The sequence below is a fragment of the Nomascus leucogenys genome, chromosome 17, assembly GCF_006542625.1.
Source record: "Nomascus leucogenys isolate Asia chromosome 17, Asia_NLE_v1, whole genome shotgun sequence".
NCBI classification, from domain to species: domain Eukaryota; kingdom Metazoa; phylum Chordata; class Mammalia; order Primates; family Hylobatidae; genus Nomascus; species Nomascus leucogenys.
This window is the reverse complement of record NC_044397.1, coordinates 73821729-73839403: the sequence shown is the minus strand read 5'-3', so window position 1 is coordinate 73839403 and position 17675 is coordinate 73821729. Positions and strand designations below refer to the sequence as shown.

Below are 17675 nucleotides of genomic sequence, written 5' to 3'. Positions count from 1 at the left end.
GGTGTGAAGTGAGAAGAAGAAATCAACAGAACCTGGAGACTAACTTGAAAGGGGACAGCCAGAAAGAGAAGGAAATAGGAGAAATATTTAATATCACTTTTTTTGCAAAGTGCTTTTCATATTCCCAATCTCATTTAATCAAAGAAGGCTCAGTGAGTTTACTCACAAGAAGCTACAGGAATGTTCTGGAAGGGGCTGGCAGGAGAGGCAGTGTTTTGGACAGGGCTTCATTCTAGACACAGTGAGTTTTAAGAGTGAGTGGGATATCCAAGTGAAGATATTTGGTGGGCTGCAGCACAGCTCGGGCAGTCCTCATGTAGACGGGACAGGAGATGGGAAGTGGGATCATTGATGCAGTGGAGAGAGGTGCAGAGGGCTAAGCGCTGGTGAAGAGTTGAAGAAAAGTGAACAAGGGTGAGGGGAGCCCCAATAGCTTGAGAGGGCTGGGGCAGCTAGAAAGCAAAGAGAGTAGAATTGAAGAAGAGTCATTGGACTTAAGTAACTTGTTTTACTTCTTATGATCTTTATTTGACTGGAAATTGAGAATGGGCAGTTGCGTCACTTGTCCAAGGGCACAGGCTAATGTGCATCCATGGACAAAGCTGGGTCCTCGAACTTACGGCCTGCAGTGATCTTCCATAGCTGCTTAGTTGGCACTCAGGGCCTTCTGTCTTGAGATTTCCAGCTCACTTTTTCAATCTGATAGCCTAGTTGTTTTATTAATGGTTTTCAACACCTTAAAAAAAAAAAAACCACCCACCAGTATTCTTTGTCCAAATGATATCATAGAAGTTAGAGTAAATATTACAACATTCAGTCTCAACTGGGTGATACCATAGAAGAAGATCAAAGAGGAGATCAAAGAGAGAAGGCACTGAAGAAGTTGAGGTATTCTGTGTCAGGTATTTATTGAGAACTCTGGGAAAGAAAAAGAATGAGAGGTTAGTTGGGGCTTTAGGATGAATAAAGGTGTTTGATTGTTGTTTTATTTTGGTTCTCCAATTTGGGTCTCCAATTAGCTCTATCTTTGCCTTGATTAGAGCATCATGTGATATACTCTAGCATGAGAGGACAGATTGTAGACCCTCTCTTCCTACGTCCCTGGTATAGAGCTGCTCAAGAGAAGAACTTGAACATTCTCCTAATTTGGATTTTCATTGAGTACCCTGTGGAAGAGGGAGGATATCCCATAAATAGGGAAGGTATCAGAATACATGAGGACATTCAGAAACAGGCCTGAGGGGAGCCATGTTGCAATTGCTCTGAGTATCCAATGACGCTACACTTGAACCTACCTTGACCCAGCACCCGGGAGTGGCTGAGTGACCTGGAACCAAAAGAGCTGGGTGGTTAAAGCAAGAGAACTTTACCAGCAGGAGCTTGGGCACTCTGCCTGCTCTTTAAAATAAGAACATGCTTTTCCTTATTGGTCAGAGAACCAGAGATAGGTGATGAGAGCCAGAGAGAGCAGTTTCAAAGGGGGGTACAAATGCCCAAAAGATGATTGAGGTTAAAGGTGGGTCAGTGCCATCAGGTGGGCTGCTGGACTAGAACACCAGCCACACAATGTTTCATTGGAGGTGGCATCAACAGGGGCAATCTGGGCATGGGGAATATGACCGAGAAAAGGCACAGGTAGAAATAGGGATGGGAGATGAAAGCAGGTCCCTTCATGCCTTCAAAACACAGACAGCGAGAGGCCTGAGGTCATGCATTTTGCAGGTGAGAGAGAGAGACTGGACGTAAGGACAAATCTTACCTAGCATCTGCAAGCAAGGGATGCCTAAGAGACATTCATAACACAAATGTATGTGGTCAAAGGAGAAAGAGGTAATAGAAACAAAAAGAGAATGCTTGGGAAAAATATAAGGTACCAGACAGGCGAGGAAGGAATTGGGTGGACAGTAGAGTTCAAGGCATGGCTAGGTGCCTAACTAACACCCATTTTCTCTTTTATTCTTACTGATTGGACCTGATTTTATTCCAGGTGGCAATATACTTTGTTAAAAAGGATCTATTTCCCTACTTCTCTTAAATCTATAATTACTCAGTAGAAGTCATTTGGTGGGGCTTCTATACATTTCTCTAAAGGAGTCTGATCAGATGGGTGGAACATCCTTTTATCATGCTCCCTTCCTTCCTTCCTTCCTTCCGTCCGTCCGTCCGTCCGTCCGTCCTTCCTTCCTTCCGTCCTTCCTTTCACAGACTCTCGCTCTGTAGCCAGGCTAGAGTGCAGTGGCATGATCTTGGCTCACTGCAGCCTTTGCCTCCTGGGTTCAAGCAATTCTCCTGCCTCAGCCTCCTGAGTAGCTGGGACTACAGGCATGGGCCACCGTGCCCAGCTAATTTTCATATTTTTAGGAGAGATGGGGTTTCACCATGCTGGCCAGGATGGTCTCAATCTCTTGACCTTGTGATCCACCCGCCTCAGCCTCCCAAAGTGCTGGGATTACAGGCGTAAGCCATTGTGCCAGACCTCCTTTTTTCTTCTTAATTGGAATGAAGATGCAATGTCTAGAACTCCAGCAGCTATCTTGGGCCAGGAGGTGAATGAGAATGGAAGCCCCAGACTAAAGATAGTGGAGTAGAAAGGTAGAAGGAGCCTTGGCCCCTGGTGCCCCTGGCACAACCATATCAGTCCTGGACTACCTCCCATGACTTCTCTATATGAGAAAGAAATATATCTTTATTTTGTTGAGGCCACTCATTGATATATAGATATATATCCTGACAGATAAAAGATATAGATCATATATATATACACACATACACACATATATGTAAAACCTAATCCTAATAAAGGAAAAAGAACAAAATTATTTGAAGGCAAATATAAGATTCACATAATTCAGCTCAAAAGAAGAGATGTCTAATCAATATGGAAGACAATAATGGTTAAAAGCATTCAGAAGAGAGAAAGATTTTTCATGCTGGGAGGTGAGGGAATCATGAGGTCAGAATAAGAGCAAGGATTTCAACCCAAACCTATCCGACCCCAAGCCTTCCATGTTCTTTATACTATAGTATTTTCCCTTCTACTGGAGTGCTATCTTAAAAAGATTTTGCAGTGCATGGCATCTGTGATGTTGGTGTTTGAATGAACAAGTCGTATGATTTCTTAGGATTGCAATCAAGAGAGAACAGGAAGAGCTCTGCTGGGGAAGCAAACTGACAGCCAGCCAGGGTGGTGTGTAAAGGGCGGGTCCCATGCCAGGGGTTATCAGGGGCATCTGAAGGAGGACTAAGCCGCAAGGATCACCCAACACCCGGTCACACACAACACACTATCCCTCATGGCAAGCGTTACCGAAGAAGGGAGCATCCATTGCATTTTTGCATCCAAGTTTTTGAAGAAATTTCATATTCTCAGGCATCTGTGCCCGAAAACCCGGCTTTTTTGCTTGAGTTCCTTATGGACAAAGCTCTGAGATCAGAAGCTCCTGGAGGTTTGCTTCTTCCTCACTCAGCCAGCTGCTTTTCTTCCTAGCTCTCCCACATTGCCAGAGGGGGGCGGGAGGATACATCTCCTGTTGCAATCTTTCGTTCCAACATGAATTTGTGACCCCAGAAAAACTGTGCGGGTTTCAAAAGCTGTCTGAACCAAGATTCTGAGCAGGCGCGAGGCTGTTCTCAGTCGGGCAGCGGGTCACCTTGGAGCAAGGATCAAGGGAGAAAGATGGGGGCCGGGGGTGGGGGAAGCCACACCTATTCTGCTAGTGATTTAACAGGATCGCTTAAAAAAATAAACCAAAAAGGCCAGATTCTTCCATTTCCAGATGCTTCTTCACTTTCTTGCTGTTTGCTCGGACAGGGTGAGCAATGGCCGGGCGCTTAGTGTCTGAGGGGCCTTAAAGAGGCCTGGCAGTCCCGAACACAGTGCCAGGGAAAGCAGGTTTTGTGCGCATATGGGAGGAAGTAAGCGCGAGTCACTCCGGTGCAGAGAGACAGGCAGAAGGGACAGACGGCTGTCTAGTTTGGGCAAACTTCTCTCTACCTGGGGCGGGGGGGCGGGGGGGCGCAGTTCCTCCTCTCTCTCTGGCTTTTTCTCCCCGCTCTCTGGGGTTTGAATGAACAGGTGCTAACACACCAGCTTAGACGGGCGCGTTCAGCACCCGCGCCAGCAGCTGCTCGGCACCTTTGCCCCTCGGTGGCGGCTGCCATGCGCACCAAAGGCCCAGGGGCGTAAAGCTGGAGGCGTAGAGGGAAAGGGCGACGCTGTCCTTTGCAGAATGGGGCGCGGGCCTCTCAGCTTCGGCTCAGGAAGTCCCGCCAGCCGTGGGAGGGGCAGGGTAGGGTCAGCTCTCGGCTGCACTTGGGCAACAGAGAGCTGGAGCTATCGCCGCCTGCGCCGCCTGCGCCGCGTCCCTCCTTGTGGCACAAGGAGTGGGTGAAGGGGCGACCCCCTTTCTCCCTCTCCGAGCGAGTGCGGGGCAGAGCCTCCAGGTCCGCGCGCTGCGGTGCGCTCGCCGCTGTCCATGCCACTCGGCCCCTTTCCTGGGCAGGCCAGGTCAGTGTGGGCGCCGCGGCCTGGGTTCGCAGGGCGCAGGCCCCCGGCCCCCAGGGCGCCCACTGCGGGCGGGACACGGGCAGTGCAGCCTGTGCCCCGGCTGCCACGGAGGGGACGCGACGCCGCCAGCAACCTCTCCCCGCGCCGCCCGCCAGGCCCGGTCGGGCCTGCGCCGGCTCTGGCGGTGCCCACATGGCCCCCGAGGGGCAGGGTTGGCCAGGCCCACCCAAGACCTCCCCCGTCCCGCCACCGCTGCACCCACTTTCTGCTGCCCTCATCGGTCTGCGCAGCTGTCCCCGCTCCTCCCCCTGAGGCAAAACTGCACCAGAGGGCATCTTGGCGAGGTCATTGCCATCCCACCCATGATTCCCATGATTGTAGAAGAGACTCAATCCTGTTTAAGAGGTTTAGCTCCCCAGGCGCTATTAAAAATAAGTTTTTGGTGGCCTTTGTAAGGAAACTTTTAATCATACAGAATTTAGCCTCTGATCGGCCAGACATGTAAACGGCGCAGAGTAAAACCTTCCATTTTTAACATCCACTCTGGTGTTTGTTGGAAATTTGCCACCGATTTTAGGCTCGAGCTGAAGGTTACCAGGATTTATCATTGTTTCCCCAGGATGTTTAACCCTCATGGGCTCCTCTTCTTTCATTTAAGACACTTGAAAAAAAAAATTCTTGTAAGCGCTTTGGCCATTTTGTTTAAGAAATTTGTTTTAGCTCCTACGGTTTTGTAATCCAGAAATATTTCTGAAATGAGGAGTGGGGAGAATTGGAGACAGAAAGCAGCTGTGTACCAGGAAATAATAAGTAGCATGCAAAAATATCACAGCTAATAGATGTCCTTTACGAGTGGAAATATCTATGTTTAATTGCCTTAAAAATGTGGGGTGGAAAAACACAATTATACATTGTGATAACAAACCTGTACAGTTAATTTCTGAATAATACAAAACAAGTGCTGAAATTTTTTCTTGATGATTGAGATAATTGTCCCCAAATTATGACATCAGCTACCCAAATATCATGTTGCCCCATCTGCAAATACTTGAAGAGGAATAGTTACCAATTGAATGCATTTAGATTCATCCTTAATAAAAAGAAAATTGCATAGCTTTTTATATTGTTGCAAATGCATCTCCCAATATCATTGTCAGCTTAGTGATATTCTCAATATTTTAAAATTTCAATTTTTAAAAGATACATAATATATAATTCCTAATAATTATAAACACATCATTTTACTCATCTGATTTTAATAACATGCATTTTATAATTACTGTACAACCAAAATAGACATTGAATTATGCTGTGTGCATGTCTTTATTCAACAGTATATTCTTAGACACCTTGTTCAAACAAATTAAATTTAAAAGAAAATTAAAAAGAAAAAAATCTTTCCAGTAGAAGCAGAATCACAGTGCTTTACAGACAAAAGGAAAGGAAAAGAAGTTCTCATACGAAAAGAGATTTATTATTACATAGAAAATTCTCACAATAGTTGAAACACACTTCAGAAACTAGTAAACACCTTAGATAGAGTTGTGCCAATTACTCAGCCCACAAGCATCTGCTTTGTCTTAATTAGACGGGGGAGGTGAATGACCACTGTTTATTTTCATTTTCCTCATTAATTATGAAAAACTGCATTTAATTCATCTTGCATTGTGAGAGATTGGCTGCGCAGATGTAAGTCGTAAGGGAAGTGGCTGTCGGTGGGCAACCTGAACATGGCACCCTGCCCAAGGGGACCCCTGGGTGGCACTGCACAGTAATGCATGCCATAATTGTAATTTTTGCCATAGTCCAAGGTTTCTTCTTGCTTCAGGGAAAATATCCCATTATAGTTAATTGGGGGAGGACTTAAGGGACCTTCAAACTGAGGGCTGGCACACTCAGGGGAAGTACTTTCATAGAAGGATTCATACGCACTGCAATAATTGTAGGGTTTCATGGACTTGGAATTATCAAGAGTCCCATGCCCTGGGGGAGTGGTGAGCTCAGGGCTGTGGTAAGGTGGGTAGAAGGTAGAGTAGGGTGACCTTGTGTGGTGTGCAGCCTCCCCACCCTGACCCATCAGGAAACTCCTGGCGTTGAGCTGCAAGCAGCCTGCCACCAAGTTTGTAGTTGGCTGGGAAAGACCTTTGCATAAGTTTTGGACGAATGTGAGCAGATCTGGTCTCTTGCCGATTCTGAGAATTTCAGAAAGTGCCCAGATGTAGTTTTTGGCCAGTCGTAAAGTCTCTATTTTGGACAGTTTCTGGGTTTTAGAATAACAGGGGACCACTTTTCTTAAGTTGTCCAGAGCGTCGTTGAGGCCATGCATCCTGTTCCTCTCGCGCGCGTTCGCTTCCTGTCTTCTGAACTTGACCCTTTCCAATCGGAGCTTTGTTGTCTTTTTTTTCCTAAGACCCCTCCTTCTAGGCAACCCATTTTCATCTTCCTCTTCCCTGTCTTCCTCCTCTTCTTCTTTCTCGGTTTCTTCTCCAGGGGCCCTTTTGATGCTCTTTCCTCGAAGGACAATCTGTTTGGAAAAGCTTTCTGGCTTCTTAATTTGCTTCTGGTCCTCGCATTCTCTAGAAAACTTTCTGCACATCTGGGATTCTGGCATTACAACAGACTCATCAAACGGTAGTGTTAACATGGTTCTCTAATCTTAAATTACCTGAAAAAATGCCAGCACAATATTTAAAGAGTTTTCATTTTTAAAGTTTATACACTTAAAACATATTTAATTATTTAATCATAAGACTACAAAAACACGTGAAAAAGACTGATTCGGGGACTGATTTTTTTAACATTAAATATAATTTTGAGTTTGTGAAGATAAGTAATTATGAAGACATTGATGCATTCAATAGGATTAATTTATATGAGCAAATTATCAAAAGAAAATAAAAATGAAACATAATTATTGTGATATCACCACCATCTCCATTTCTCTTTGCCTTTAAACTGGATTTTAATACCCCCAAAAAAGATTGTGGAATTCAAGCAAATGCAAAACATGAAATTGCAATGCAGAATTTCATTAATTCCAATTCCCCTGAGCACAAAATGAGAAGATAAACCAGTTTTTAAAATGGAAAGTACTATCTCTCCATTAGCTGACAAATTTGTGTTCTTTTTTTTAAAACAAACAAACAAACAAAACCTTAACTTTATTTGCTGTATCACACAACTGTGAATTTAGATATGTGGGTATGGGAATATAAAAATTTAAAGAAAAGTTTATAATCAGAGTCAATTTTTAAACTGATTTTTTCTGATCAGTAAAGAATTACGTAAAAGAGCACTATTTTCCCAGGCTTCAAAAAGAAAAGGGGATTAGGCTAATTTGGAATAAACTCTATAAATAAATTTAAAACATAAAAATCACTAGCAATTTCTTTTAATTAAAAAAAAATTGAGACTGATTTTATTTACATTTAATTTTTTTCCGAATAGAATTGTCTGTTTACTGCTGTTCAAATCATCCTGGACAAAAACCACTCTCGTAGTGTTTTTGTTCTACGAGCCATAGAAGTCTCCCTCTAGCTAATATCTGACAGGAACGGTCCAAGGATTCTGACTGCAATTGTGCACGTGTGTTCAGAATCCCAAATGAAAGGGGAAAAGAATATGTGTTTCAAATGCATTTTGGTTTTTGTTTGGTGAAGCAGCAAGTATTTTCATCTAAAGTCTTCAAACAAATAGGCACATTAAAGCAGAGACTTTTCAATTTAACAATCTCCAGCCCCCTCAACACACACATACACACACGAACACATACACAAACTCTTAGTAATGTCCACATACTTGCAGTGTTACATAATAGCAGTGAAAGTATGTGATAATTACATCATAAGAATGAAATATGATAAGTTATAGATGGCAAAGAGCATATAAATACTATAAGACAGTGACACTGTATCTTTAAATACTTGCATGCAAAGCCAGCATCAATTGAAGTATATCTTTATTTATATTACCTTAGGTTTTAATTTCATTCAATAATCAGTTTTCATTTTGGGTCTTCCAAATCTTTTCAGGCTGAGTGTAGCATCGTCTCCTGGAGTCTCTAGATCTGTGTATATCTGCACTATCTCATTGATCTCTAAAAAGTGACATTGATGCCAACTGCCAGAGCTGGTACCCATGCCATCTGCTAGTGACGTCACAGGGCAGAGAGAGCCATGTGATCCTCTCTCTTGGGACCTTCATTCTGCACTGATCATCTGGCATCCCTGTAAGTGGGTACCAGCATTCATGCATCAACACAGAAGGTTAGACTGATAGGAAAAAAATCTGCACCAGCATTTCACGTACAGTAGGTGCATTTCTCCTCGAGCTGCTTCGGTTTCACTGGCAATCTGTAGAAATAGCTGTGTTAGTGTTCAGTTTCGCCCTGCCAACGATGCAAGTATTAGGTGGTCGTTAATATTCCATTCATTTACAAGGTGGGCTTTTGTGTGAGCGAGAGGTTTTTGTTGTTGTTGATGATGTTGTTTTGTAAAGATCACTATCCCATTTGTGCACCTGGGTACCCAGGGAAAGAAAGCCGTGAAAAGGAGCTGGAAACTGGTCTTAAGATGTTTAACCAAACTAAGATTTGTGTAAGTGAACAGGGGTCAACAAAGGTCTCATTTTCTTGTTTTGTTTCACAGCATGTAACTTATGAGTGTGTGTCTGTGTGTTCTTTTATTAACATGTAAGACTTCTGTGCTTCTTAGGGATTTGGAATAAAAGAACAGCTTCTCCATCTGGGGTCTGTGAAAGACATCCTCAAATACTCCCCTTCCTACACTTGCTGGTATCTTTCACCAACTTTTGCAGAGACACTGCAAGTCCATTGTTAAGGATTTCAAACTACATACTTCGTCCTCTGCAGAAAGTCACTAACTTCACTCTTTTATTGTCCCTTATCTCGTCCCAGCTTTAACTTGCTTGTTCCTTCTCATTTCATTTCAGACACAGTAAACATAAAAATTATCACTTAGGTTTCTCTCTTCCTCTCCCTGACATTCTGCTGAGTACTTTAATCAAAGATTAGCTTTCCTGTTTTTGTTTTTTTTTTTTTTTAACTTTCAGATTTTTTTCTTTCTCTTAAAAATCTTGTCCTCGCATTTTTCTCTAGACCAACATCAATTTAAATATCTTCTTGTTCTTTTATCAGTGTCCAGTTGTTTTTCCGTGTCAGGTGTATTTCAGATTTGTCTTTTTTCCCCACTCCACACTTTTGGCTTCTTCTTAACAAAAGCAGGGTGGAAACAGTTAAGCAAAGCTGGCAAAGCCTTATAGATAAAACGAACTGTGGAGCCAGAGACAGACTCCACCTTCCTCCCGTTTTCTCTTCTCCGTGCCGCCACCCCTATAAAGGACATTTGATTTCAGGATTGCCTGCCAGTAAAGTAAAAAGTGCACTTACAAAAAAAAAATAAGTAAAAGTTTTAAAATAAACAAATAAACACAACCTTTGTTGTTTGACAACTGAGTAATCTCTTTCTATAAAGTGAGAGAGTATGCTTTTGGTATTAAAGTAATCCCTGGCAGAGTTGTAATCTGTGTTAGCATTCCCCTTATAAATCCCAGTTTTGAAAGGTTTAGAATTCTGCTGCTTTAATGCACTTTGGATCCAAATTGGCACCAAGGGCCTCACACTAAATTCAGTTTTGCTCCTGTCATACCCCACTCGTTTCCACCTTCTTCAAAGAGTTGCTTAACTTTTCCTGGACAGTTCTAGAAATGATGGGGAAGCTGGCAAAAAGGAGAATCAAATATGTAAAAGCAGATAAATTTTCTCTCTTAATGGCCCAGTAAAAAATGCAAATTTAAAATAAGAGTCAGGCTATAAACTCCTAAGTTAAAATAGGTAGGTTGGCCTAGCTCTTGTTTTTTAAAAAGCCAGATATACCATAGCCATTGTAAAATTTGTTGTTTAAGAATATATTACTTGGTAATGAGTGCATTGAGCATATTTCATATGGCTTTTAATTCAAGAAGTACACACAGTTTTTATACTAGCATAGAGAATTTCTATAGGAAGGCCAGTTGCAGAATTTTGTTGATCTCACATATAATTTAATTTTTAAATGTGAAGGAGCATAAGTATCAGAGTCATGAGCCACAAAGCAGCCAGTGCTGTCTTGAATTTTGTATATTGCACCATATTCTAAACTTGCAAAGTCTCCAAAAGCTGCACTGTATTAAAGGCATCACAAACATGGAAATCAAAATCCAAGGAATAGATGACACGATATGCCAGTAGAAAATTATCATGGATGTACTTTGTTGAAAGGGTAGATTTTATATTTTATCTTGGCATTTGCAGAAAAATGAGAAACAATTTATTGATAAAAACATTTGAGGCTGTACTATTCCTGCCTTTGAACACGAAAGAAAAACCTTTGGTGCTGACGGGGTGGAGGAACAGAATTAATGTTCAGGTTTTCTGACTATTAATCTATTGTTTGGATGCTTTAGTTTTTTGTTTTTTTCAAAAAAAAAGGTGGGGGAAATAAAAAGTTGTTATGTCAAGATTTAGCAAGAATTAAGTGTGTTTGTACAATAATCTTTCAAAAGAAATTTTGTTATGCATTTTCTACTATAGTTCCAGATATGCAAATGCCTGTGCTGTTAATATGCATTCATAACATACACCATAAGGGCTGTTCTACTCTCTGCTAAGAAAGCATGTTAACACCAATACTCCAAACAGAAATACATTCTGACTTATAGATGAATATGCAGAGTATGAGAAGTGTATTATCACCATTTCTATAATGTAGTTTCTCATTTTACAACAACTACTGCATACCAAAGTTCATATCTATAACTCATTTTGGTATTAATTTTATTGATATGATTTTTGCTTCTGGGGCCATGCAATTTTATAGATTTTTTTAAAACGTGTCCGATGTCTGTCTGTCTGCCTATCTGTTGCTTTCACTGGGTAAATGCTCATATTTCACTCATAAAAATGAGCCACGGAAAATTTAGATATAATTTTGACTCTGTTATAAGACAATAAAAACCTAAAGTCCCAATTAAGTCTCGAGGGTTGTTGTTTTTTATGTCATCGTGTTGGTGCCTGTGTCTTAGCAAGTGGGAATTCTATTGACTCCCTTTTTCACAGTCCCCTCATCATTTGAGATCAGTTTGAAACATGACAGGCATTTTTCTCAACTCTCCAAGTGTATAAGGCAACAGAATGTAGACTGGGACAGGATCAAGCAGCACAAGCCCAGGACCAGAGTTTTTCCCCCAGATGTGGGGCACTAACACACAGCGAGATCAATTTTGAATATTTTTCTCTATTTCCTTCCTTCCTTCCCTCCCTCCCTCCCTCCCTCCTCCCTCCCTCCCTCCCTCCCTCCCTCCCTCCCTCCTTCCTTCCTTCCTTCCTTCCTTCCTTCCTTCCTTCCTTCCTTCCTTCTTTCTGTCTTTCTGTCTTCCTTCTTCTTCTTCTTGCCTTAGACAGATCTGCAGGGTGCTCATGAAGCTTGTGAGCAGGCTCCTCAGTGTTAGTCCCTAGAGTTTTAACTTTGTGATCCCCATTGGCTTGAAATAGTTTTATGGCTGTGGCAGTGTCCCACTTTGGAAAACAGTCCTTGGAATTTACGTAAAAGTGTTTAAATTATGAGGCAAAATACAAAACAACCTCATTCCCTCAAAGCCTTAGAGGGCTTAAAAATATAATTTAAACATAGATGGTACAAAGGTGTTGTTTATATATACACATGAGGATTATGTAGACTAAGCAGATAATCTGTAATAATTTGAGGCAACTTTTGGATCACTTTTTAGATTTACTTCAAGGTGAAGACTACACTGAATTATCGTTATTATGTAATAATTATATTTGTTGTTTATGTGGCTCATAAAACACTGCAATATTCAGTCTTCTATTAGCTTTGCTCCAAACAGCACTCTTTACAGAAATATTCTTTCTTATTTTTCCCCCATGGAACATTTTCCTGTCCAAACCAGATTTAATTTTTATTTCTCATTTGTTATTAAATAAGGGCATCTAACACTACCAGTTAAAACTTCTACCAGTATGAGAAAACTAGTATTACTGGACTGACTTCTTATAATTCCAGCCACAAGTAGCGAGATGATGCTTTAACTTTTGTGATCTCACTGTAAGGAAATGTACAGTTTTCTTTAGGCTTTAAAAATATTAAGAATAATGTGTTAACCCTAATTACTACATTTTATAATACTGAATTAGAAATTATTGTTCTATTCCAATACATGTAATGTAGTGATTATTTTTAAACATAGAAGACAGACATACAATTTGTTTCTTTTTCCTCTTACATTCATTCATTTTGTAAGATTGAAGTAAGACCATTTTATAAGACCTTTATGCAAGAGATGTTTTTGCAAAAGTTTTATGCAAACTGCATTTTTGAAAATCAAGTTTTATGTTACGTGATGGTATGATGAAGTGCAGGCTCTCTTAACACAGACGATTCCTGGGTGGATTTGAAGAGGTCCTTGAGACTCCCAAGATGCTGTGCAAATTTGGCACATATGTACATACATGCACTTTTCTAAGGAAAGGGTTTTTCAGATTCTAAAAGGGTAAGAATGACAAAGAGTATTTTGACATTTTACTAACCTTGTTTCAAATCTTGATCCTGCTGTTTAATAGCTGTATGTCGTTCATTCATTCATCCATTCATTAGTTCACCAAAATCTTATTGAAGATCTATTTTGGAGTAATTTTTGACTCCTCTTTTTCTCTCACATCCCACAATCAATATGTCAGCAAATCCTCTCAGTTCTATGTTAAAATTACACCCAGACTCTGAGCGCTTTTCAGCAATTGCCCTACTCCTACTCTGGCCCAGAACACCATTACCTTTCACCTGGCCTAGATGGCATCTGGGCTTTCACTCTTGGCCCCTTACATCCCATATAGGACTCTCAAGTCAGCAGCCAGAGGCATCTGATTAGAACATAAATCAGACTGTGTTCTCCTGCACTCAGAACTGTCCAGTACTTCTCCTCTCCCTCAGAGCAGAGGCCAAGTCCTGGCAGAGGCCCAGAGGTTTCTCCTGGCTTCTGCAATTCCATCTTCTGCTTTCCCCTGGACTCACTCATCTCCAGTGACACTAGCTGCTAGCGATTCCTTGAACACTCAGGCACAGTCCCACCTTAGGGTCGTGACACTGAATTTCCACCTGGCATTTTCTTTTTGCAAATCCCCGTGGCTCATTCTCACACCCTTCAAGTCTCTGTCCACATGGCCCCTCTCAGTGAGGCCTCCCCTGGCCCTCCTAATTTATACTGTGGCCCTGCACCCACTCATTCCTCTCTATCCATTTTCTTCCTGTTTTACTTTTCTCTGTAGTACTTATCACTTTCTAACACAATACATTGCTGATTTCCAGTGTGTATTAATCTACATTTCTAATGTCTGCCCATGAAAGCCAGTAAGTACATACTTGTTGAATGAAGAAATGTGTACCGGGCACTGGGTTAGTGACGGCCACTCAGCAGTGTGTAGAGCAGCTGTAGAAGGCTGTGGGGGAGTTTGCAGTCTAGTAGGGGAGACAGACAATGAACAGGTAAACACATGCATGTGGAATGTACACATCAGAGGCTACAGAGAAAAATAGGAGGACCTATTTGATTAAAGCACTGAGGAGCCCTTTCTGAGTCGTCCTTTAAGCTGAGGCGAGCAGGTGGAGCAGCAGAGGCAGGAGGTCATGCTGTTTCTGCTGGTCTGGGAAGACCAGGAGCAGCGCCGTGACAGTAAGCCCTGGATCGTCCAAGGGTGCCTGGGCCGTGGTAAAGCATTTTGAATATATTCCAAAGGAAGCCTTTGGAGAGCTTGAGGCAATTTAAGATTTGAAACATTTTCTTTAGCTGGCTCCAAGGAGAAGACTTGGAGAGGGCAAAAGAAGAAACAGGGAGAGAACAGACAGGGCTCAAGACACACTACCCCAAAATTTGGCATATTGAAGCTGAAGGAATTTGAGAAAGCCTTAGAAGCAGGAAGATCTCTCAGACCTTCCCCACTTCTCCCTTGAAGCAGATGATAAAGTATAGGAAGGATTTTCTTTTTTATTTATTCCTTCCTTTAGAGACAGTGTCTTGCTGTGTTGCCCAGGCTGGTCTCAAGCTCCTTGCCTCAGGTGATCCTCCTGCCTTGGCCTCCCAAAGTGCTGGGATTGCAGGTGTGAACCACTATACCTGGACCAAGAAGGATTTTCTGACCTTCCCCTGAAGCAGGTCAGAAGACCCGCATGTGACAGGTGCCCTCCCTACACCCAGATGAAAGGAATCTCCCTTGTCTTTGAAGACACGGGAACACAGATTAGGATCTGAACAAACAGATCATGCTAAGTTTCCTCGGTTTATTACCATTAGATTATATTATTTGTCACATCATATTTCTTCTTGACTCTTCGTTTTTATCAAATCCAGCGTAAAAACACTGAAGTTTAATTCTTTGTTTGGGTTGTCATTTCTTTATGAAGACTCCCATGTCATAGAAAACTTATTAAATACATGTGTATGCTTTCCTCTGGTTAATCTGTCTTTTATTATAGGGACCTCATCCATGAACCTAGGATGGGTAAGAAAAGAGATATTTCTCCCCCTCCACAGAAATTACAAAGCCTGTGAGAGTAGACAGAGCCAGAGGGGATGACTGTGGCCCCAGGTTGAGTGGAGGCAATGGAAAAGGAGAAAAAAGGAGGCATGGAAATATATTTTGGAGATGGAATCGACAGAATTTACTGATTGAACGGATGTGGATTACCTGTAGGAAAGTTACAAAACCTCTGGTCATGAGGATGATGATGGTGACGATGAACAAAGTATTCATTCATATGCAGGGCACCGAGCATCAGGCTAAGGGCTTTATAAACATTAGCACATTTGTTCCTTGCAGTAAGGTAGATGTGAGTGTTCTCATTGCAGAGATAATGAATCCATGGCTCAGAGATATGAACTAATGTTCCCGGACTGCTCAGTTTTCAAGTGAGAGAATCGTCATTTGGACCTAGGTCAGTCTGAATCCAAATCCTACCTTTTAAACTACTATACCTTGCTAACTTAAGAATTAAATGATAAATGTCAATGAACTGCCTAGGACTGCCTCTGGTATAAAATAAATACTGAATTAATAACATTAGATGAAGTAGCAAAACTTGACCATGAATCTATTTACAAAGTGAATAATTATCTTGCCAATGTATCTGGTGACTTAAGAAGAGTCACCAGATACATTACACTTTTCTATGCTTTTCTTTTTTGGATCAATGTGTATAAGTAGTTGTAGACTGTTACGTATGGTGAAATCATATAACAGTAATTACAATTGTCATGACAACAGCTGTTTTTTTTGTTTTGTTTTTTTTTGAGATGGAGTCTCTCTCTCTTGCCCAGGCTGGAGTGCAGTGGCGGGATTTCGGCTCACTGCAACCTCCGTTTCCCAGGTTCAAGTGATTCTCCTGCTTCAGCCTCCTGAATAGCTGGGATTACAGGCACGTGCCACCACGCCCAGTTAGTTTTTGTAATTTTTAGTAAAGACGGGGTTTCACCATGTTGGTCAGGTTGGTCTCAAACTCCTGACCTCATGATCTGCCTGCCTTGGCCTTCCAAAGTGCTAGGATTACAAGAGTGAGCCACCGTGCCCGGCTGACAACAAGCTCTTATTTGACTCTGAAGAGTTGAGGGTTGAGTTGTTCAATTTTATTCCTTCATTGTTTTTCATTCATTCAACAAAACCCTTACTTTTTATGTTACTACTGTAGATATGAGAGGAAATATGGATACATAACAGAGGCCCAGCTCTTATGGAAGTCAGAGTTGAATTAGGCACATGAAATGCATCCACAATCGTCTAATTAAAAATAGTATGAGCTCTCTATAAGAGAGGTTGTTGTTAGGGATAAAGAAAACATTTGACTAGAGCTTGCAAGTATGTGAATAATTTTTTTTTTACTTTTATTTGAGATATAACAGAAACTGAGAAGTACACATGACAGTAAGTTCACAGTTCAATTAAATTTTTCCAAGTTGAACACATCTATATGACAGGATCAAGAAACAACACCACCAGCTACCCAGAAGCCTCCTTCTTCCATCTTACAGCTACCAGCCAGCCCTCCCCCAAATAAACCAACAACTTGACTTCTAACTGCATCAATTAATTTTGTGCATTTTGTACATTATATAAATGAAATCATGGGCCTGGTTCTGGTTCCTTTATCTCAACTTTTTTGTGTGTGAAGTTTATCCACATTGTATGCAACTGTAGATTTTTCACCCTCGCTGCTATATAGTATTCCATTGCATGACTATACCACATTTTGTTTTTCCATTCTGTTGTTGATGAATATTTGGGTAGTTTCCAGTTTGGGGTTATCATAAGTGCTATTCTAGTACATTTAATTTGGTAAACATATGTATGTTAGCCGCATCCCATTCCTATGTATATATCCAGCAGAAATGTGTACATGTATTCTGTGTGTAGGACTTTACGTTTCATTTAGAATGGGACATTTGGGAAGAGGTAACCTTTATTAATTACCCGCACAATCACACACATCCTAAAATCATTATACAAGTTTGATAACATTCTCCCAAAGCTATAAACACACTAATCAAGAAGGATATTGATCACCAATATACAAATATTTCTTGAATGATTCCTTTGTATCAAACAACTGTGTTTGATGTTGGAGAGAGTAGAAGACACAATCCCTTCATTCAAGGAGTCTAGAGATCTGTTGAGGAAATAGAACTGACATATTTGAAGCTTTGAGATGTACCACTCTAGTATAGAGTATCAAACAAATGAATATCTGCTTTGTTTTCCTAACAGCCTTTTGGAAGACAGTGCAAACCTAAGATTATGCAGTAGTTTACCAAGAACCTATTTCAGAATACTTGCTTTTAAAGAGTACTTTAGTGGAAATTTAAGTTTTCAAACACTATGGCTAAATTATTAAAACTAATATTTGATCAGTGTTATGAAGACTAATTTTTTGAATACATTGTGCTAGCTTTTCTGCATATATTAGGTAGTTTTTACAACAGCTATATGAGGATTATATGCATAGGCAGACTGGTATAGTGGTTAAGGATGGCAAATGGCACCAGACTCCCTGATTCTGCTACTTTCTAGCTGGATGACCCTGGGCAAGGTCTCTATGCTTCAGCTTCT

At 41.2% G+C, this 17675-nt stretch overlaps 1 protein-coding gene across 1 annotated transcript; it reads right to left on the bottom strand.

The window, feature by feature from the left end:
* Window positions 1–5349: 5349 nt before the first annotated feature.
* Window positions 5350–8810, bottom strand: NEUROD6 (neuronal differentiation 6). Its single transcript, XM_003270497.4, has 2 exons — window positions 8479–8810; window positions 5350–7172 (listed from the first exon to the last, which is right to left on the bottom strand). The coding sequence occupies exon 2, from the start codon at window positions 7149–7151 to the stop codon at window positions 6138–6140; it is 1014 nt and encodes a 337-aa protein (XP_003270545.1). The 5' UTR covers window positions 7152–7172; window positions 8479–8810; the 3' UTR covers window positions 5350–6137.
* Between the last annotated feature and the right edge of the window lie 8865 nt (window positions 8811–17675).